General features: G+C 37.9%; 1 protein-coding gene across 48 annotated transcripts in view; it reads left to right on the forward strand.

The window, feature by feature from the left end:
• RIMS1 (regulating synaptic membrane exocytosis 1) overlaps window positions 1–23,224 on the forward strand; it is a 322,306-nt gene that overhangs the window by 102,861 nt on the left and 196,221 nt on the right. For 46 of the 48 annotated variants that reach the window (XM_051777693.1, XM_051777692.1, XM_051777643.1 and 43 more), the window contains exons 2-3: window positions 19,111–19,324; window positions 20,566–20,577. The exons of 1 other annotated variant lie outside the window; for it this stretch is intronic. In XM_051777693.1, the coding sequence (XP_051633653.1) occupies window positions 19,111–19,324; window positions 20,566–20,577 (226 nt within the window). The remainder of the gene's footprint in view (window positions 1–19,110; window positions 19,325–20,565; window positions 20,578–23,224) is intronic. One more of the 48 variants, XM_051777645.1, reaches the window with a different exon arrangement.

A 23,224-nucleotide genomic window follows, 5' to 3' on the forward strand; every position in this document is an offset into this window, starting at 1 on the left:
CCCAAAGGACACTCACTGCTGTTATTTAAGACATTATTGGTTTAAAATGAGCCCTAGGGGTTTTCTGTCAGGACTGAAATGGGAAATGGGTTGGCAGAAGCTTTTCTTCTCTTAAAATCATACCTATGACGAGTGTGGCTCCTCAGGAGAGAAACTCAGTGCGTCTGCTAGATGTGATGAATGAGCACGTGGTTACTGAAGCATCTCTTGATGTGCTTCTGCTGTGTTATCCATATGACAATTTTCTGATACGCATTATTACAGGAATAAAATCCATATTTTGATATATGAGCAGTCTGTAACTATGTGGACTAAATTTCTTTATGGGAATGTCTTTTTGGAAGAGTTTGGGCATAAAAAGTAGGCTTGGGAATTAATCAAACTGTTGATAGATGTAGGAAGAAGAGGAGAAGAAAACCTGAAAGTGGTTGTCATGTTTTTCTATAGACCTTGCTATGGAGATTTAGATCAAAGGAAAAATAGTTTAAACTAATTTCACTTTCTGCTCAACAACTTCATCAGGTAAGAGAGTTTTGCGGAAAAATTCTTTGCTAACACTGATTTAATTCTTAGCTTGTACAATCTTAGTGAGCATCAAGAAGCAAGGATGCTCACCACAAAAGAGGATCCGTTTTTCTACTGAGAATAATTTCAAACTAAAGACAATTTTCTTAAAACAGTTATGAGCAATGATATTCTGGAGAAAAAATAGGTAATAAAAATGTAGAGAGCATGCTATTGGTTTTCTTTCACAAATAGTATTCTTGAGAACATTTAAATTCAATAGGGACTACATTAAAAGAAGGAATGAAAATAAATCAAAACTATAAAGAGGCTTGACATTTTTAATTTTACCATGTGCTATGCTTAAAACATAAAATAAACCAGTTAATGTTCTCCTTTTCTAATTTTCTAATTCACTAAGATGCCATATGCTTTTCATTTGTGTTTACGTTGGCATCCAGAAGAATGAAGAGAATTAAATAATGCTGGAGACAAGCTTAATCATTATCTGGTATTCAAGCACTTTGATGGTATATTTAAAATAGATGTGTGAGCCTTTTTTGTTCCTTGTAATATGGAAATTATAAAGGAAGGTGAACAGGATGATAAATTAGAGATGCTCTCAGTGAGGCTGTTAAATTATTTTTAGGTAGAAGACATACTGTACACACTGAGCCTCAGCTGAATATAATTAATTTGAAACGTTATCACTGTTGTGCTTGCAGTCCTATTGTAATTTTTTCTCAGCTCTGCATTTTGCTGGCTCCTATCGCACCCCTCACTGTGAGACCTTTTCCTGTTTTGCACGTGTCCTGTTTGTTACCACCATATGGCAGTCAGAATTTCAGAAGCTTTGCTCTGTTTACAGACCACTGTGCTTTGTTATATTTTTGCTGCTCACCCTGTATTGCCATCTGATACCTATCATCTGTTTAACACATTGGATGCCAAAAATACTCAGATTTCTTTTTTTTCAAATGCACATGTGAGAAAGACTGTTTCAGAAAACTGTTTTAATAAACATTGCTCCAAAGTAATTTCCTGTTATGTTGAACTACACCTCTCAACTTTCCAAGCTTTTTACCAGGCATCAGCTGACTGAAGGGATATAATCCAGCACTGGGGATTTAATTTTTTTACCTTATGTGCATTTCCCTGTTCATAGCACACCATAGAGTGTTTAAGCATCTTTTCTCACTGTGTGAGTGTAACAAAACCGATATTGCCAGAGTATTGCAGGGTCTGTTCTTACCCTGGTTGCTAATTTCATCTTAGCTGGGGTTGCATTAAGGAACTGTTTTTGAAACTGATTTCACACATAAAATACATCTTGATTTGCAAGTGTTTGGACTAGTGATGGCTGATGCTGTCTTAATCCAGCATTTCAATCTCTCATGGTATTGACACCAAAAAAAAAATCACTTCCCCAACTGTCACAATGTAATTAAACTTGGGGGTCAGCGTAAGAGACAGTATGAAAAAATGATTGTATTACTGAATTAGAATTAGAGGAACCTGCAGCAATATTTGTGGTATTAGCCATGATGAGTTTTTTATTCAATAGTATTTTAAGATGCCAAAATCTTGACTTGCCAGGCATTCTTAAGCTTAAACTTCAGAAGACGTACCTCTGTTTCTTATGGCTTCTTGAAGCAGGCAAAGAGTAACAGCAATACACAGTTGTGTATATATAGCGAGGTCATATAATCATGTGCTCATCTTCTGCCAGCTTTCCTGGATATTGCTGGACACGAGGTTTTCAAAAAAGACTTAACATCTTAATAGTGCAAGGCTATCAGGACCAACTGCCTGTAAACAGTGTCTGGTCTCTTAAGACGTCGAGTGGTCCCCTCTAATGGGAGGTTGTTCTGCTCTCCCCAGGCTTGGACTGACTCTGCTGTAGGTAAGTCGGTTGATCAGAACAACTTCTGCCTGGGTGATGTGATTCAACCAGATGAACTTAGCAGTGCTACCAATTAAGATTGTTCAGTTGTATAAATAGGCTTCTCTTTAATTTTCTTTCTTTCTCATTTAAATGTCTAGTGGTTAGTAGTTCTGTATTCAGAATAAGAGACTCCAGTAGTGGTTCCTGTGTGTGTGATTTTGTGTAGGTGCAAATCTATACCTTACTTTTAAAAGCTCTTCCTTAAGATTTTCATTAATCTTCTTCCTCCCTCTCCAGTCCTTAAATAGAACTTTTCTACTGTAACAGCCTGCCTCCCCACCTCCTGCCCCACTGCTTTCAGGCTTTTCACACTTTGTTTTACGTGACTTTTGGTTATTCTCCATTTTATGGCCAGTTGGTTACTATGTGATAACCATCCTTAGGAAAAAACCCATGCCCATGATAGCATATTATGTGATCTAATAAATTAAATAAAAAAATTGAAGAGATTACTATTTAATTCTCTTTTGCTTGACTCTGAAAACAGATTAGGTTTTACATGTTCACAAAAATTTGATTGTGGTGAAGTTTAGCTTAAATAAATTACATTTGTATTCCATAATAAAATGAAACTGATGTTTTTGAAGAAAAAATAAATCAAGTTATTCTTTACTCATCTATTTAATATATTTTAAGGGACATTTACTAGCAGAGTCACTTCACAAAATAGTGTTTTACTAGAAAAATTTACTGTGGGGCTCAGAGAGTACTGCTTCAAGGATCATTCAGTGGCATTAAAGCATCATTATGCCATCACAAGCCAACATAGGTCAGCTCATTTGGTAGACAAGCTTTGTGTGTCTTTTATACAAGATGGGAAAGAGACTGGGGTGATGGGTTAGATTCAGTAATATTTAAGTAAATGAGGAAAATGAAGACAAATCTTAGTCAGTTGTTAGGGAAACTTCTTTTTAAGGAACTTTCCATCATTTTTTTAGAAGGTTTTATAAAAAAACTTCTGTCTAACTATGTAGGGCTTGTTTTTTTAAATAAGCAACGTGTATGAAAATTACCTGTATTTGCAAATGCAGTGATGCTAAAGGAAATGCCCTGTAATCGTTCAAATGGTACTAGCATGGCTGGATGTCTCTGGGATCTTTGTTTTCTGTTGTTTTCTGTGATACACCTGTACTAAAACAGTTTATCTGCTCTGCTGTATAAAGAAAACACAGAATGAAAACATTTCACTGAAAGAACAAAGACAAATTAACTATTAACTTTATTTAACTACCTTTAATATTTTTATCAGCCTTCTCTTGGTATCAGAATAAGCCTTGATTTCATAATTTAAGTAAGCCTTGCGTAAACCTCATTTATATATATATATATATAAATTTATTGGTGAATAAATGCTTATCTCTGAAGTAGCTGGGAAAAGAAGAGAGGAAGATCTTACCTCCCAGTTTAGTAGGGCCTAAATTGTAAGGGTGTTTTGAATTGAAGAGATGCTGGAAGATGGTCTCCTTGTTGTACTTTGATAATGTGAGTAGGTAGGAGAAAATTTCTTAGGCCTCTTTTTACAGTGGGTCTTATGGAAACTGTTAATCTGAAAAATTTTAGAGACGTGAAATTCAGTTTTAAAACAATCTCTGTAATAAATCGTGTTATTTTAACTTTCAATAAGAAAAGCCTTTCTTCTAAGAGGTATATATTCCTGTTAAGGTCACATCATGACTAGGCTTCGCGAACGAAGATTTAGGAAGGCTCTATCCATATTTGTTACAAGTACACTTGTGGCTAATGAGGCCAATATGAGATAGACATATCTGATTGCAAAAGGTACAGCTGAAAGACTCCTTAGGTGGTCTATTCTGCAAGACACGATTCTTTCTGCATTGTCTTTTCTCCTTGAGAGTGATCCTGCGTGTGTTCTTAAAGGCAACAAGCAGCGTTATAGATGGTGTGTCGCCAAACCTCCCGATTGGAGACCAGAGTAGACCAGTTATGTTGATCAATATGGCCAAGGCTGAGATGTTGTTTCAGGGAGTCCTTGTATCTTCTCTTTGGGGCTTCTCTCTTGCGGCAACCAGCGGCAAGTTCACCATAAAGCAAAATCTTAGGGAGGTGGTGGTCCTTCATCCTTGAGATGTGCCCTGGCCAAAACAGCTGTGTTCTCAGCAACATGGCCTCAATAATTGTGACTGTTGCTTGTTCTAGAACAGATGTATTGGTCACATAATCTGACCAGTAGATGTTTAGGATTGTACGGAGGCAGTTTTGATGGAAGTGTTCTAGGAGTCGCAGGTGGTGGCAGTAGATGACCCATGATTCGGAACCGTATAGGAGAGTAGACAGTGCTATGGCTTTGTAAACACTGATCTTGGTACTTTTCTTCAAGTGTTTATTACGCCATACTCTTTGATGGAGTTTTCCAAAAGCACTATATGCCTTTGCTAACCTGTTGTCTATCTCCTCGTCAATCTTACCATCCGAGATGAGGCTACCTAGGTAATTAAACTGCTGGACTGATTTGAGCTCTGATTCACCAGTGGTGATATGGGGATGATGGAAGACTTCCTGAGGAGCCAGTTGATAGAGAACTTCTGTCTTCTTTAAACTGACTTACAGCCCAAAGAGCTCAGCGGTGTGTGCAAACAGGATGTTAAACACTGCAGAGCTGCTTCTGTGTGGGCAGCAAGGGCGGCGTCATCAGCATAAAGCAGCTCCCGGACAAGATGGTTTAAGGTCTTAGTGTGGGCCTTCAGTCGCCTTAGGTTGAAAAGGCTTCCATCAGTATGGTATAGAATGTAGATACCGTCCTGATCATCCAGGTCTGCCGTGGCCCTTTGGATCATCATGCTGAAAAAGACTGTGAATAGAGTTGGAGCAAGAATGCAACCTTGTTTCACACCATTAGTTATTAGAAAGGGCTCAGAAAGTGCATTGCCATATCTGACTTGACCATGCTGATCCTCATGGAGTGAGATGATCATTTTAAGGAACTTGGGGGGACAACCTAAACGTTCCAAAATCTGCCATAGACCTTTTCTGCTCACAGTATCGAAAGCCTTGGTGAAGTTGACAAAGGTTACATAGAGACCTTTGTTCTGTTCCCTACACTTCTTTTGCAGTCATCTGAGAACAAATACCATGTCTGTGGTGTTCCTGTTGGCTCTGAAACCACATTGGCTTTCAGGTAGAATTCCTTCTGCTATGGCGGGTATTAGTCTGTTCAAGAGTATTCCTGCCAGGATTTTGCCAGCAATGGAGAGCAGAGTAATACCACGGTAATTTGAGCAATCTGATTAATTCCTTTCTTCTTATACAAAGTGATGATGACTGCATCATGATGGTAGTTCACCTAGTTCCCAACAGCGCACCACAAACTCGTGAAATTTAGCATGGAGTGCAAGGCCCCCATGTTTCCAGAACAATATTAGGTCAATATTTGCACGTTGAAATATGCTAGAACTTTATTTCTTAAAATACCTAGGTTTGACAGTGCAGTTGCAAGAGATGCTCAAGCTCACACTTCTGCTGTAGTCAATGGTTTTATCACCCTCTTCCTCAGCTTCTGATTCTGTTGGTTTTTTGGTTTTTTTGGGGTGTTTTTTTTGGGGGGGGGGGTTGTTGTTGGTTTTTTTTTTTTTGTTTGTTTGTTTGTTTGTTTTAAATCCATAAGCATTAATGCAACTGTGTGGGCTCAGATTGTCTTTCTTTCAGTCATGTCTAACCCCCATTCAGTATCCTGGACTGTCTGACCATGGTTGTGTGGGTATTGCTGCCCCTAGGTCATTACGGCTGGTTTTCCTGCAACAGGTATTGCATGAATGTGGAAAGTAAAATAATATAGTCATTTACCTCTGCAGTTTTGATGCATGCATACTTTCAGCAATCTTTAAAAAGCTGAATATGTTTATAGGCCCTGTGTTTATTAGGTAGATAATGCTTGGCCCTGAATGTGTGTTTTAATGCTTCAGTAAGAGTGGGACTGTGACATAGTGATAGTTCTATAACTTTTTAAGTGGTTGTTGCATTACAGATTAAGCTATAAACTGCCCAGAGTGGTTACACTTTTATTTAAGACTTTTTAAAAGCCTTTTGGTTTGTTATAACCCCAAATTAGTGTCTGGAGAAAGAATCACACACTCTTCTCTAAGAGAAATTCTTTTTAATTTAGTGAGAAAAATAAGATATTTTGACAAAAGGTTTTTACGGGAGTAAAATACAACCAAGAAAAAAGCATTTCACTAAAACATTCAGCACAAAGACCCATTCCACAGGAAATACCCACTAAAATCAATCCATATACCAGCTTTAGTAAAACACAGTTCATTGGTTTTAAGTTACCCACAAGAGCAGGAAAAGAATAAAAGAAAACAGATTAAAAGGGGTAAAGAAAGAGAGAAGAAAGAGAGAGGAAAGGAAAAAAAAATGATTACCAACAAGATTTGATGATTCACATGGTGTCAGCTGGGGAGGGAAAAGAGGGAGAGAAAAAAGAGGGAGACCACATGGAGTGTCGTGTATTTGTAGAGTTCATTTTTCCCTCCCAGGCAGGATATCCTGTCAGTGCCTTCAGGCCAGAGTGAGTTGTGCTGTAGCAGTCACAGGCTCCAGGGGCGTAGTGTAGTCAGGCTGCCTCGACTGACAGCCCGGCTACAAAGCCTTCAGCTCTGCCGTTTGCTCTGCACGGGCTGCAGGCATTGCCTTCAGCTCTGCCCTGTGCCCTCAGCACAGGCCCGATGTGCAGGCTTTACCATGTGCCTGCAGGTCCAGGCCCAGCCCTTCCCCACATGCAAACACACTCACAGTGAGTTGGTTCCGACCCATACCAATAATTCAGTGAGAACTGAATCCAGGATCTCACAGTTGTTACATTTGGTAAAGTTCAACCTGCTTACAGCACTGTGTGTATGAACTCATGAAACTTTTTGAACTCTGTCACTTGGAATTGGTGACAACTCTTCAGAGCAAACCAGCTGCTCTCCTGCTGCATTGTCTGTGTTGGGAGAGCTGAGTGGTGAAGCAATTAAAAGGGAAAATACAGCAGAGCTGTGGTGGTTACGTGGGATGACTAATGTTGGTGAGGTTGTCCACAGAAATAAGAGGTATAAAAATGCCCATAATGGTTAAGACCAAAGGACAAGGCATTGATACATTGTGATGTGTTCTCACCACTCTTCTACTGGCCCCAGTCAAACTGTCAATGTACAGCATTGGGAAAAGGAAGAAGTCTACCAGAGAGGATCCCAGTGATTTTGGGGTCTCCAGCATCCTACTAGGTCTCTGGGTAGAATACTGTTTCCATAGCCTGCTGACTCTGTGGAGGTCTTTAAGGTGCTCTGCTTGCTGTCCCTTGCAATTAACTGCCTTCATAGTTGATGCTTTTTCTCTCTCTTAACCTCTCTACCTCTCCCTCTGTTTTTTTTATTTTTAAACAAATTCTTTGACTCCAATGTTTGTTTTTCCATTTTCGTGGTAATGTTGACAGTCTTGAGCTCCGTCTTCCTTCCTTAAGATCATGTTATGGCTCAAGACAGTGGCCTGTTGGGGCTGCTCAGGGAAGTATAAGGCAAGTGGATGGACATGTCTCCTCTCTGTATGATACCACTTCATGTACTTTTATATTCTAGCAAACTGCTGATTTGACTATTAAGGCACAGGAATCTGCTCACCTAGGAAGCTGACAGTAGTGGGATGAGTGTGTAGTCTAATCTGTGGGACTGATAATGAGTAAGTGAAATTCAAACAATAGCTGGAAGGGCAGCTACTATAGCTAAAACAGGATGGTAAAAGAAGTAGAAGGGTTGAACACTTAGCAAATATGGTGTGGTTTCTGCAGTGCAGAATGGAGTTATATGCTTCCCTAAGGCACAGAGGTAGCCTGTATGCTAAAAGGGTGCTGGACTCTGTTCCACAAGACCAAAGTTAATTTGTGTAGTACCACAACTTGTCATTTCCTTATTTTCAAAAGCTTTGAATTTGATATTCAGATGAACCTATTGAGGACTGTGGTTGTTGCTTGCTGTTTTTAAAACAGGTGTTTCTGATAGGCTTAGGTACAAATGTTTATGAATATTGTTTGGGTGTTGAACTATGTGCAGGCTCACTTACTGGAGAAGACTTCATATTATATTAAGCTCTGTGTCACTAAATTTATGCAGTGCAATTATTTGTGGTCAGTGTAATTATTTGTGGTCAATTTAATGACAAATTTTACTTGGTTAATACTAAAAAATTGTTAAGTTAGTGGAGCTATATCCTTTTCCTGTCCATGGAAGATAGGGAAATGGGTAGGTCCTTGCAAGTATGTCCCACTCACCATCCTATTCTATGACATTTTCAAAGTCATTAATGCCAATTCTTCTGTTTGTACTTACATCATAAGCTTACTTGAGGGGCTTTATGTGAAACCTGGTCTCATGCCTAGCTTGAAATCTTGGACTTCTGTTGCTGTGACCTTTTCTGACAGAGCTTTCATTCTCTAGTACAGACAGCTGGAGTCTCTTCCACCCTGGTGTAATTTCCCACACTAACAGTTCCCTCTCCATCTCGGACAGATGGGTCATGTCTTTTATCTGTTTTTCTTGTATTCTGGATTTGTGTTGCCGTTTAAAGCTTTTCCATAGTTGTACTGTGACCTAGAGGTGTTCTTCCTTGCTTTTGTGCAAGCCATCTGGGACATGATGAGTAAGGTAAATGCCCTGCCCTAGAAGAGTGTTTCCAGATCGCAGCTCATAACAGGTGGAAGAGTTTGTACCTACTTAAAAAGGCCAAGGGAGGGCCACAGAGGTTCCCAAAAGTGCAAGGGCTCTAGGTCCTGAGATGAAGCTGGGATGAAGCAGTACTGGGTGGAAAGTTGTTAACTCCCTCCCTCAGTCTTGTTTAATTTTTTTTTCTTACCTTTTAAAACCTTTAGAGTCCAAATAATTCTTCAGAGTTGAAATGTAACGAATATCACTCCAAAACCCCCATGAAACCCTTCGTAATACTACAGAAACACTTTTCATGAAAAAGAAAGACTTTAATTTTTGGAACATTGGCTTTTTCTGCACACTACCTTAAAGCATAGGAGCTATACTCTTACTTGAGGCAGTAGAAATAGTCATATGAGGAGAATGGAACATCTTTTTAGTGCCGGTGTTGGTTTTCATATTTTTATTAACTCTGAATGAAAAAAGAAAAACAGCTGATTTAAATTATTTGGATTTTTCATAAAAGCCATGGCATAAGAATGTATGTTTTCAAACAAAGAAGGGATAATCATTAATTTTTTTTTTTTCAGCAGAAGTCATTGATTCCTTCAGTACTAAATATGTCTCAGCATGTAAGTGTGTGGCAGTTTGAGCCACATTTGAGCTTTTTAATACAAAACATGCAGTTTCTTTCTGGATTCCTTAGCTATTAAGCCTTTTTTAGTACTATTATGAGTTGTTTTCTTTGTTATCTAGTTTCTCTTTTATACCTCAGAAAGCATAATGGTCATTTGGGAGGAACTGTGGGAAGATGGAATGTAAATTCCTTATTGTAAATATTGCACATTTTTGACTCACAGTTCTTCAGTTGTGTGAGGAAGGAGTCTGCTTATGGGCTGCAGTAATTTAAAAAACCCCAAACAAATATTTATGAAAATAAAGTTTTCCAGTAATCTATGTCAGGAAATCTTCCAGGAAGCTGAAAAATTGCATTTTAAGCAAGTTATTTAATGAGGTCATTTATATGCTCGCAGAAAACCTGCCCTTAGTGAAATGTTAGATTGCAAATGACTGTTACTGCTGGTGAAAAGGCACCAGATAAGAGCCCCGGAAATAAAGCTGCAGTCCATGCCACTTTGCTGGTGTGTCTCTGCTCCAATGTAATAAGGAGAGCCACTTTCTAACCAAGGTGTGGGACTTCTTTGCCTCAGCCTGTATAGAGTCTTGATAATAGATTATAGGATGGAATTGGAATTAAGATAGCTTGTACAGAGGGTAAAAGTATCTGTTACATGTGAACAACTTTTGTTTCCAGTAGTAGTAGCCACTTTCACCACAAAGGTGAAACGTTTATCTTGACCAAGCCTGAACTTTATCATGAGTTTCACAACCAAATTGTCCGCCATGTCATGGGGAAAAACATGAGGGTTGGAAAACAAAAAGTAAATTATTAGAATCATAAAATGATGAAAAAAAATTAAAAATATTATCTTCATGAATTTCTGAATCATATTAGGAGACTGGTGTTACCATATTGCCTGGAAGCACTCATCATGGACTATAACCCTTCTGAGTGAGTGTTTTTACACATGTAGGAAGAAAGGCAATCTTTGCCACAGGGGCAGTCTGCACTGTAAGTATTAGGCAAATAATAAAATAATGAGGGAATCTGTATTGTCTAGCCTGATAAGTAAAAGTTTTAACATACATAATTTTTGTCCAGATCTTTGTAGGCATGAAGGTGAAGGAGAGTTTTAAGGAGCATAATGGGATGGTGGTGCTGCTAATACTCCCATGAGAGAGGCAACAAGGGAAAGTCCTCAAAGACTGTATTGGATGGGACTTAAAGCAACCCAGTCTAGTGGGTGCTGTCCCTGCCCGTGGCAGGGGGCTTGATACTAGATGATCTTTAAGGTCCTTTCCAACTCAAACCATTCTGTGATTCTTGCTTGAAACTTTAAATTGAGCAGGAGCATCTCAGTACTGAATGAGAAATGATAGGCAATATGGAAATAGGCTGTCAAAGTCTTTGGAGGTGAAGATAAGCCATTTATGTTTTATGCAGTAGAAAAGCAGATTCATCACAGGAATACAAAGAGAGAGGTAAAATAAATTAAATTATATTTGTTGCAGAATTGTGATTAGACTATCAGCAGGACAGGCATACACTGACAAGAAGAGGAATTGAGGGATGAGCTGGTGATAGCTGACTCTAGGCTGGATGGATATGAAATCAGTTAAACTTTGTTTGTTTTGTTTTGTTTTGTTTTCTCTTGTTTTGTTTAGTTTAAGAGGTTTTTTTTTGTTGTTTTGGTTCGGTTTTAATTTGCAAAATTAGTCTCCACAACTTATAACATTTTAGGTGAAGGTGTAAATAGGTCTGAGTCCAGTGTGTAGCATAGTGGTTATTGGTTCCGAGAGGAAAGCAGAATGGAGAGAGTGATAAGGTTTGCTGGAGGTGCAAGGAAATCCCTATTTCAGTTTATGAAGTTTGATGTACAGGTCAACTATGACAGGAGTCAGTAATCTATGCCAAACATTTCAGTTTGGACGGAAGGAGACAAATGTGAGGTAGAGAGACTGACCTGTGAGATTTGTGTTTGCACCAATAAAACAGAGAGGAAGAAGAGATCTTGGCATGTGGAGGAGAAAAGGCTGATGCCCAGCAGGAGTCAGATGATTGCTGGTGAGGTGAAAAATGTCATGGGCAGCAGATGAAGACCAAATTAAGAGAATAATAGAATTGAATGAAGAAACCTTCAGACCAGGTACAATCTGAGATTTTGAGGAATATTTGTTATTTTTATTATAGGATATAGTACATGCTATAATATATGTTGTATATAGTAGTCATTATGATATATTTATTAAAAAATGTGTAGGAGGGAGAGATGAGACCTACAAGAAATACGAATAGCGAAAGGTCAAATGTGTGGTAAGTCACAGAAAAGTGATGAGTTGGACAATAGGTAATAGCAAAGGGGCTACAAACAGACAGTTTGTGCAGGAGAAAATATGGATATGGAAGCCATTAACTCTTTCATTTGCAGTCCTTTGATTAATGCTTGTACTTTTCTTAAAGAAATATAGCCTTTTTTGCTCTAAAGATTAGTTGATTGGTTGTTGTCCTACCTGTTTCAAAACTTATAGAGAACCACTTCTTGCTTACCTTTATAAGCATTTTTTTACAGACAAATACTGTACTTTGCTCTTAAAATGGCAGTTCACACTGAATAAAAAAGTACAGTAATAGCAATAATAAAGAAATATTAGCACCCAAATTCACTCACAAGTCTAATATTTTGCAATATGAGCACATTCAGCAGTTATTTGATCTTTATAAAATAACCAAACCAAGTATTATCTGTGCTAAAAAAGCAGCATACCCCAAAAAATTAAAAAATATACTGAACTTCAAATATGCTAACAGAATAATATTACTACCTCAAGCATGTGTGAACAGGATGAGTTAGATATGTTTGTTTACTATTTACCCTTAATTTGTCCTATTTTGCAGAGGGTATAAATTTTAATAACAGATTTATATGTCATGTGATGATTCATGAAGTAACCAGAAAATATATCTAGACTTCTCCATACAACTTCAGTGTTCTTCTAGTCAACTGTGCAGATGCCTCATAAACTCCTCATTTTCCTTTACTCAGACAAAACTATCCACAGCAGCTTGTACAGTTTCCTGTCTTGGCTTTCTTGTTTAAAGCATGTATTCCCATAAAGCATGACAAGATGACAGCTTTTCCCAGCTAAGGTGCTAGTGGGGTTGAGGCAAAAGCTAGATGCCACACTGCTCCCTCTGGGAACACCTCTGTGAGATTAGTACCTTCAGTGCTGGAAGGCATTCGGTGAGACTGAGCTAATTCTAGCTTTACAGAGCAGCTGAACAGTGTTTTTTCAGGTCACAGCTTCAACGTCGCTGCCTAAAATTTGCCAACAGGTTTTTAGATGTAGCTGTTGCCCTCCTGGGCATACTAAATATTATTGCTTGCATTTTTTAAAATTTATCATAAAAAGAAAGAATGCTAAGAACAGAAATTGGTAAGAGCCCCGCTTATCTTATGGAGAAACTTGTTTGAACTCTGTGTGATCATGTGTCTGTGGCATGGGACAAAATACTGCATTTTACTAAGCTTTTTTCATACATGCAGTAGCCACCGGTAGATAGTTACTTAAGGCTATGCCATTTAGAAGGTGGGACTTTTTCTACTAACATGAACTCATGACAGGGCATAATATTTTTATAACATTACATCAGGTGTTCAATTTCAAGACTGAATCGAGTTGAACTCGGGAGAGTGAAAATGCGATCTGCAGTGCCATCTGCTGGATTTCTAAGGAAGTGAAAAGTGTAGTTCCATCCTACGTTTAAAAATCATTTTAAATGTAACTGCACATAAAAGAGACCCAATTCTTTGTCATTTTTATAAAATCTCTACAGACAGAGCATAAATATGCAAATTCAAGGTTCTGTAACTTTCTACTCTTCAGCATATATCTGCAAATATTTCAGATAGATATTTAAAACATTTTAAACGTAGGAATTTAAAATAGGAAAAAAACAATAACATAGTGTCTTAAAAATATTACATTGTTGGATTTCAGTTTTAATATCTGCTTAGTGGAGATGACTGCAGAGTATAGATATACATCTTGGTCCATCTCCACAGAACCCAACAACAGAAATGATAACTTCTGTGTGGCTTGATACACCCCTTTCTAATCAGCCAATATTATGAATGGCCTCAATGTCCATTGTTTGTCCTCCTAATTATATCAGTGAACTGTCTGAAAGGTTTAGGTTGTGTAAGATGAGTGTTCTCCAAGGCTTGCATGTTTTGAGAAGTATATGAAGATATGAGTAAAGCTTTGCAGAATTGCCTATCAGCATTTCTTTTACTAGTTTACACTGTCGAAGTAAAATACTGAATATTCAGATGAAAATATGGTACGTGTATGACACATAGCTAAAGCCGATTTTTTGTGAAATGTCCTTGAAGAAAAAGGGAGGAGGAAGCCACTGTGTTTTCTTGTGGAAAAAACTCTAGAAACCTTAACATGTATTGAGTTATGTGTGTGCAGTAAAGGTGAACAGGTTAAGTCTTTCACTGTGCACATAAAAACTGCATATTTTTTTTTGTGCACTATGGGTAGTGATACCAACCTCTCATGTATATGTGGAAAGGTCCTTAGGCTGATGTGCCTCTCCAAGCAGCTTAGTCTCTTCCAGAATCTGAGCAACAGCTTTTGTTTTAGTCATGAGATTTGATGTACCTGAAGATTCTCCCATAGTATGACCTTTGTTTTTGATCATACATATGTGTCATGCCTGTGAATGTGAAATAGCAGGCACCCTCCCCAGCCAAGCCAGCTTATATGGATGCAGCTGTTTTGTTGGAAGTGGTGCGAGGTCTGCACAAGTGAAGTGTGGCAACAGTGTCATCAGAGTAAACTTATCCTTCAAGTGCCATTGAGCTTAGTAGTGGAACCAGATGAATTTTAGGATGTATGAAAAAAATTGTGTGGATATATGCATATATGCCTCTTATATAGTAGCCTGGTTGCTCCTTCTGTCAGAGAAGATTGGATTGGTATCTGCCTCAAGGGTCTGCCAAACCACTGTATCAAATGGTGTTATTAAGTCTTTAGCCTAACCTTTAGGTGCTTGTCTACACTAAGGAATATTTAATAAAATTACATTTTCCTTACATCTGATGAAAATTTGCTCTATAGCCTGAAAGTCAAGGAGCAATCTTGGAAAACATCCATCTGTATTTTAGTGCTTGCTTAATACTTAATATACTTCTGTATAAGGCAAAACTGTTGCGAGGGATTTACTGCTACTGTTAGAGAATAGCCAGAGATACAGAAACCTAGCTTTTTCCTCAAAAAGGTAGAAAGAGTGGTTAAAAAAGAACTAATTGAATGAGGCCTGCTGTGAGCTGGATAAGATTCTTTCTGCTCTCTGAAATCTGCAGTCATTTCCTCCTATTCTATAAAATATTAGAGTTTACTCAGTAGTGCTGTGTATGACATGCAGGATAAAGTTTTTGAACCCCTCATGGTAAAAAGGGTCTTACCCGGATGTAGAAATTAACAAATCTCTAAATAAGTGATGCTTATTTATAAAGAACTGAAATCTCATCTCACTTAAGTTTCGCCTGGTTGCTCTGTGTTCATCTACCCCTTGGTGCACATAGAAGGACAAAACATCATCGTATTAATACAATTCCTAAGCTTCATATGAGATAGAAAAAAATTCAAATGCAGATGGTCTAAATGGAAAAGAACAGGAAAAGGGGCAGTGCTTACTGTTATCTTGCCTTTTCACGTTTGCAAGCAGCCAGGGCTTTTGGTTTTGCTTTCATGGACGAGAACTGAATTTAGTTTCCATGGTTCCATTTTTTAATAGAATATTTGATGTAATAGGAAATTTACCTACAGACCTTTCCATTATTTAATTGCATTCTTTAAGCTAAATATTATACAAATTTCTGAATGTCTTTGTTTCTATGCATAAGTAAGTAGCTGTGTAAGATAATTCATATGTGTAATCCAGTTATATGTCCAAAAGTACTAAGTGTCTCCAGTATTTTGCCTAATTCTTTGACACACTTTTCTCATCTTATTCAATACTGCAAAGGTTTTTAAAGTAGATAAGTAAAAAAAGAAAAAAAGACAAAAAAATTCCCTTTGCTACTCCTGCCAAATTTTTTATTAGTATAAAGCATTAAGTATAATGCATCATGTTTGTAGTGAGGGAGAATAGATTATTTTGCTGCTTAGCTTTTGCTGTTGCTGCATCCTCACTAGAATGTGCCCATGTGAAGTCATTGGTTTTAGTGTGAGTGCTGGTTAATTTATGTAGTTACAAGCATTGATATTCCTGTCCAACTGAATTATGTCTACTCTACAATGATTCCTCTGAGTCAAGTTAAATTGTAATTTTTAGGCTTGAGTATCATGTTAAAGTAAAAATATCCACTTCACTAAAACAGTATTTCATACAAAAAAACACTGATTACTTGCATCTTAAAAGTCCAGACAAGTTCACCACACACACCCCCCCACACACAAAAGCCCGCAGAAACATGAAATCGTGTCACTAAAAGTGCCTTGGTTAAATGGTGTGAGTCTCAGTGCTAATTAAGGAAGTGGGTAGCTCAAAACAGATAGTGGAGATAAAAGATATCACCAACAACTTTCTAGATAACGCACCTACTGTTTCCTTTTATTAAACTTTAGATTCCCCGTTTCTCTTAATAATCACTGTAGCTGCTCATGATTTTTTAAAATGTTGTCCGTGGAGATGTAGATTTAAAGCAACATCTGGAAAAGTGGGTAAGAACCCTGGGTTCCACATAGCATGGTGAAAAACCTGGTTGTTCCGAATGCCCTACTGGATTCTGCCTCTTGGGCTGCCTGAGGTCTTTGCCCAAGCTCATGACAGGTCAGGAGTTGCAGTGCTGTCCTGGTGCACCTAAATAAATTTTTCTTTCTTGTATGATTTGATGACTAATAAGATAGTTAACAGCTAAAATATCATCCTTTTAAATTAAACTTCAGGTTGGGTGAAGTAAACTAAGCTTCATGACAGCTGAGCTTGCTGCTTTAAAAGGGGTGATCCTGCCCTTTAGAGATCCCTTTAATTTCTGGATTCAGGAGCTCATGTCCTACATTCATCCTGGGTCTCCAGTTTCCTGCTCAGAGCAGAGCAAATCCATAAGCAAAATGATGCAATTTCTGGTTTGGGGTTTTATTTGGGTAGGAGAATTAATTTTATGTTGATTCAGGTTCATGGGTTAGCTCACTGAGAGGGATCTGGTGAACATCGAATTTGGTGATGTAGTGGGTTTCCCCTGGCCAAATGCCAGGTACCCACTAAAGCCACTCCCTCACTCTCCCTCCGCAACTGGACAGAGGAGAGAGAAAAAAAAAAACAAAACAGCAAAGAATTCGTGAGTTGAGGTAACAGCTGGGAGAGGTCACTTACTGATTACCTTCACAGGCAAAACAGACTCAAAGTGGGGATAGTACTTAAATTTATTACTAACAGGATAAAAGCCAAAGAGTGAGAAATAAAACAGTCTTAAAAAAACCTTCTCCCCACTCCTCCTTCTTTCCATGTTCTCCCTCCTCCCCCCCTGTGGTGCAGGGGGTCAGGAATGGGAGTTAATGTTCAGTTGTGGTTTCTGCTGCTGCTCAGAGAGAGGAGTCCTTCCCCTGCTCCTGTGGAGTCCCTCCCACAGGAGACAGTCCTTGATGGACCTCTCCAGCATGAGCCCATCCCTTGGGCAGTAGTTCTTCCCAAACTGCTGTCCTGTGGGTGACTCCTCCATGGGGTGCAGTCCTTCACAAATGAGCTGTACCAGTGTGGGTCCCCAACAGGGGCCACAAGTTCTACCCAGGAAAAAGCTACTCCAGTGTGAGTTTCCCTCTCCACGGGCTGCAGGTCTATAGCAGGACCCTGCTCTGTCTTGGCCCCCCCACACCCATGGAGTCACAGCCTCCTTCATGCATCCACCTGCTCCAGCACGGGCTCCTCCACGGGCTGCAGGTGGGTCTCTGCACCCTGATGGTCCTCCATGGGCTGCAGGGGCACAGCTGCTCCACCAAGGTCTGCACCACGGGCTGCAGGGGCCACAGCTCCGGTGCCTGGAGCACCTCCTACCCCTCCTTCTGCACTGACCTTGGTGTCTATGTTATTCCCATGTTCTCACTCTGCTCTTCCTGACTGGAATTCCTTCTGTGCACAACCTTCTGTTCTTAAATATATGATCACAGAGGTATTACTGTCACTCCTAATTGGCTTGGCCTTGGCCAGTGGCAGGAAGCCTGTCCTGGCATTGGCTCCATGGGAAGGGGAAGCTTCTAGCAGCTTCTAACAGAAACCACCCCTGTAGCCCCCCCTGCTACAAAAACTCAGCCACAGAAACCCACTACAGATGCCTAAAGAACAGTTGCAGTATGCAGCCATGTTCAGGAGAAGACCTGGATTGGACCTTTAGCTGGTTCCCCTCTGCAATGTCAGCTTTGCCAGCAAAATCTCATAGAAACAAACCAGAGAACATTTTTTTCCTCAGGGATAATGTAACTATGATAAGAAAGACTTTATCACTGAGTTTATTATTATTATTATTATTATTATTATTATTATTATTATTATTATTATTATTATTATTATTATTCCTGAGTTATAGAAAGGGAAGTGAAGGCTAGAGGGCCGAGTTCTATTCTCTGAGCTGGTGATTAGGAGCTGGGTCATTTGTGTAGCAACATGTTTAACAAATTGGTGGACATAGTGTCAAGGTGTTTGTTATTTGGGGCAGCTGGAAGAGAAGAGGTACTTCTTTAGACACCAATCTTCATCTTAGGAATCTCTATATCTGCTAATACTTCTTTATACTCCTGCAGCTAAACTGGAAGAAATGTCTGTAATTAGGGATAGCAAACCTTAAGTAGTCTCCCATACTTAACAAAAGAAAACACAACAGGTTGTTAATATATAGATTTGAAGTAAAAAAGATGTTCTCATATTCTTATAAAGTCTGTGATTGTAGAGTGTGTTTTGAAATAGTTGTTATATGTGTTAGTAATTTAGATTTTTAAAACACTGTAACTGAAGATTGATTTACATATTTTTATTACACCTACTGTATAAATAAAGTTGGTTACAAAGCAATTCAAATTTCTGCAGCCAATTATTTCTTTTATTCAGTAAATGGTAGACAGTCTTGTTCAGCGCTATGCATTTGCATCAATTTCTGATCAAGTGAAATGATTTGCTCATGATCTTTGAAGTAAACCTATAAGAATAAATGTCTTTTTTTTTTCCTTTAGACTGCCCTATACATTCTTTCATGTGCAGAGTCTATTTGATACGACGTACATTTAGTGTTGTGAACATGCCAAGAATATTAGGTAGTGTTGCAAACTGAAAGAAAGAAATACACAGTAGTGGTCTTTCCTCCTATTCTTGCTATATAAACTTTTTTCTCATCTATGCAGGAGGTTGCATCAACAATTTGAAAGCTATAAAGAGCAAGTAAGAAAGATAGGGGAAGAAGCCCGCCGTTACCAGGGAGAGCACAAGGATGATGCTCCAACATGTGGAATCTGTCATAAAACAAAATTTGCAGATGGTTGTGGCCATTTATGCTCTTATTGCCGGACCAAGTTTTGTGCTCGATGTGGAGGTCGTGTCTCTCTGCGATCAAACAATGTAAGTCTCCTGATGTGCACTCTTAAGAAAAAGCCTCCTTGACATTGTCATGCTGCAGATTGTTCACCTTAAGTTTGGCATTTCATGCTTCATTTTACTTAAATGTTTCATTTATTGCTTCATTATGAGGTGTGTATAAAGTAAAATAATGTATTTAATGATTGTGGAGCTACTTGGGATTCACAGAGTTAATTAAAACAAAAACTTATAGTAGTGTATAGTTCTACTGAGTGATGGTTTGAAAAAACTATACTTGTTTTTCATAGAATGAAAGAAGAAACCCTTTTGCTCAGGTACAACTCCACATTAATAACTTTTTATTGACCTCTTATTTAATTTTACATTTTTTTTTGTAGAGCTTTTCATATACATTTATAGATTTCTTTTACATAAAGTCAGTCAATTTTTGGTTAGAAGAAAGTCTCAACCACTTTTCTTAGCACACTGAAAGCGTTATGTCAATTTATTTTAAATTTTCTTATAAAATAAACTATTGATTAATCTGGGTTAAGTATTCTACTTTCAGGCAGGTGACTGAATCTTTCTCCCTCTGATCTGCATGCGGTTACCTGCAGTAGCTGTCCACAAAACTGAAGGGTATCTGAGATTACCCTCAAAAAATGCATTTCAGGTTTATTTTAGAAGTTTTCCATAGCCTTGATGTACTTGTTAGTTCATTAAATTAAATTCACATTCTGAAAAAAAAATCTATATAGGTGAATTGGACAAAAATTTACATATCTATATGTGAAAACTTCCAATGTTCATATATTACTATAAATAGATGCATTACGTTGCATCACCTGCAGGTGGTGTCATTAGAGCAACTCTGAAAATATAGTTTACTTTAATACGTCACATTATACTATTAATTAGAATGCATGTGATACAGCTTATCTTTACTCAGAAAAAAAATTGAATATATTTGAATTATTTTTCACCCATTGTTTCAAATCACAGAAATGGAAGAGTGTCCATTCATTTGTAACTTGCCTTTTGTTTGTCACATTGTTTATGCTTCTGTGGGTCAGGGTGGGAAAACATGTTTACAACATATGCGGTAATGTCATCTTTTTATTTAAAGCTCTTTTTTTTAATTTTATATTTTTATCTCTTCATAGAGAGTTACTAGAATTGCATTTCTTTAAAATCTGTCTATTAATACTTGCCTATTTTATTCTTTTTCTCTTCTTTTTTTTCTTTTCTCTTTTTATTCTGCTTCCTTGGATGCTTTCCCAAAGGAGGACAAAGTGGTTAGAATACATGCTTTTTATAATTTATTATTATAATGTTGTTAGCTAACTGGGATACATATTAATGTGAAAAACTGAACTGAAATTTTAAAATCATCCACAGGGGAGGGGGGAAAACCAGGAATCCTAATACCCAGGCCCTGCCCATCCTTAGCTGAACATAGGCTTTAAAGATAGCTCAACAAGGAAACTCAAGACTATTGTCAAAATTATAACAACAAAAGAAATTAAGAACTGAGAAATATTTGTTATTTTTAGGCTAAGAAGTAGAGGAGGCAGTAAAGACTAGTAAAATTTTATTTAGTTAACAATTTTAGTTAACAATTTTGACTTTTTGCATACAAGATCCTTCCATCAGCTTCAGGAAATCCAATTTAGTATTTTAATCATAATTTTACATTGTTTTACATGGTTTGCTGTGTTTCATTTCTGGCTGTGGCAGAAATTCAGGGAATTCTTGTGAAATCAGTTTTTTTATTTACATTTGCATTAATATGTGTAGGTAAAGTAAAACCTCTTCAAACTGGCCAGAAGTGTAGTGAGCACTGTAGTGAAGTGGAGTGCATCCTTTTTGAATGCATAGTTACCATTTCAAAAATCTGCAGAACTTTTAGGATCAAGTGCAGGCATATTCACTACTAATGCCTGTGCCTTATTTGAAATAGGTGAAACAACTATTTGAAATAGTTCCCTGTTCGTCTCTGCACCCTCTGCATAGCAAAAAGGTGGGGGTACTTGAGCAGAACAGTGCAGTCCATTTACCACCTCTTGGGCAGCTCTGCAAAAGGTGATATTCCAGATTTTAATTTGGATCATTAAGTAATGGGAATTAGTCAGCTTTGCTGGCACCTTAGCTGAAACAAGTGTAAATTTAGTGCTATTTAACATCCAGAGAAAATTATTTCTATCACACCTGCATATTGCAGTAGGTTTTTTCTGTGGCAGTAGTGTTCTGAGAGCATGGATGTTTTTCCAATGGCTATGAAATAGAACTTGATATGGCTTCATTCCCCCGTTTTCTGTGTGGTACTCTGAATAAAGTGCTGAAATAATCCAGGAGTTCCCGATCTTTTCTATTCTGTTCATCTAAATGGCTTAGGATAGTGTGAGAGAAGTTTCAACTTGATACTGATTTTTTTATTAAAGCAGTGCATCATTGATGCATCTGCTGGGGTGCATTGAAACACTAGTGCACTTGCAACAGAGTCTTCTTTAGGGTCAGAAACAGCAAGAGTCTCAAATCCCATCAGTGCCACTTAGGCACAATTTAGCCACCTAAGTTTTGGAAAGCAATTCAGATGAACCTCACCTGACCTCCTTATATGCTTTAGGCATCGTTCACCCTTCAGTTTGGAACACAAACTTTGCTAAATAACTGAAATTGTTATAGTGTCTGCATGCAGGAGAGATTGTGTTTTTGATGAGAGGACAGTTTAGGTGTTCATCTTTGAAATATATCATTGGAATCCAGAAAACAGACTCCATTGCACTAAAGAGCTCTGAAGATGTGTTCTGAAGGCATACATGACTCATTTGGATTGTCCTAAGTCCACTTAAATACATCCTTATTGTTTGCACTTGTCTTGGTCTAGGTTTTCTTGTGTTGAACTCCAAGCTTCCATGTACCAAGAAAATGGCCTAATAATAATACTGTATATGAAAGTATCTTCTATGGTGTGATGAGCTACATCTCTTTACAGCTGAAAAGTTAGTGGTAGTCAGAGGGAGAGTATCCAATAATTAGTTCAGTTTTGTGAGGAACGTGGGGAGCAATTCTATAAAGCGCCATTGTTTTAGCAGTGCCTGTCTCTGAAAGATAATGGAATATATATTAATTAATTCCAAAATATTAATACATACCTAGCAAATAGGATGTTTTATAAGCAGAACAGTTGGTATAATTAATATAGAGCAACATGAGAAAGATATTATTTGTTAATTATTTTCAGTGGCTCAACACTCCTGACTAATCTACATATTAGGAACAAACTACCAAAAAAAATTATCTGGCAAGTTTCATATTAGTAAAAACTTTTTCAACATATTTATCCTTGTTGTCTCCATGTGAATTATTACCACAATAAATCATATTAATACAAAACACATGCACCAAGTTCCTAGAAGTCAGGGGTGCATTAGGATGATGAAGTGTGACTTACCAAAGTGCCAAGCTCAGGAAAAGTCAAATGCTATCGTAGTTTCTAAGTATCTCCTGCAGAGCTGGAGAATTTATGATACCTTGCCTGGGATGTTTTGTACCACGTGTTACCCATTTTTGACAAATACTAACCGATAGGCACAAAAAAAGTCAAGCAGAGGATGATCCAAGAAATGGAAACATGCTCATGTGAGAGAAAGTTAGAGAGATTAGGGGGACAAAAGATAAAGCAATTATAGTTGATATCTAGCATATGGAATTGATATGTAGAAATGTAGAAATTTTAAAGAATAGCGTTCAAACTAGAGGATAGTGAATACATAAGACTGCATGGGTGTAACTTGGCCCTAAATGTTCCTGGCTTGGAGAAAGACAACTGCAATCCTTAGAGTAAAGCCTTGGGAATCTATTTCATTTTATTTCTTGGAAGGAAAAATAACCCAATAAAATGTTAAAACTGGAGCTTTCGCCGTAATCACTGAGCATTTG

This window comes from Manacus candei, unplaced genomic scaffold (genome assembly GCF_025592945.1).
Source record: "Manacus candei isolate 608988 ecotype Guabito, Panama unplaced genomic scaffold, ASM2559294v1 h1tg000011l, whole genome shotgun sequence".
Taxonomy (NCBI): domain Eukaryota; kingdom Metazoa; phylum Chordata; class Aves; order Passeriformes; family Pipridae; genus Manacus; species Manacus candei.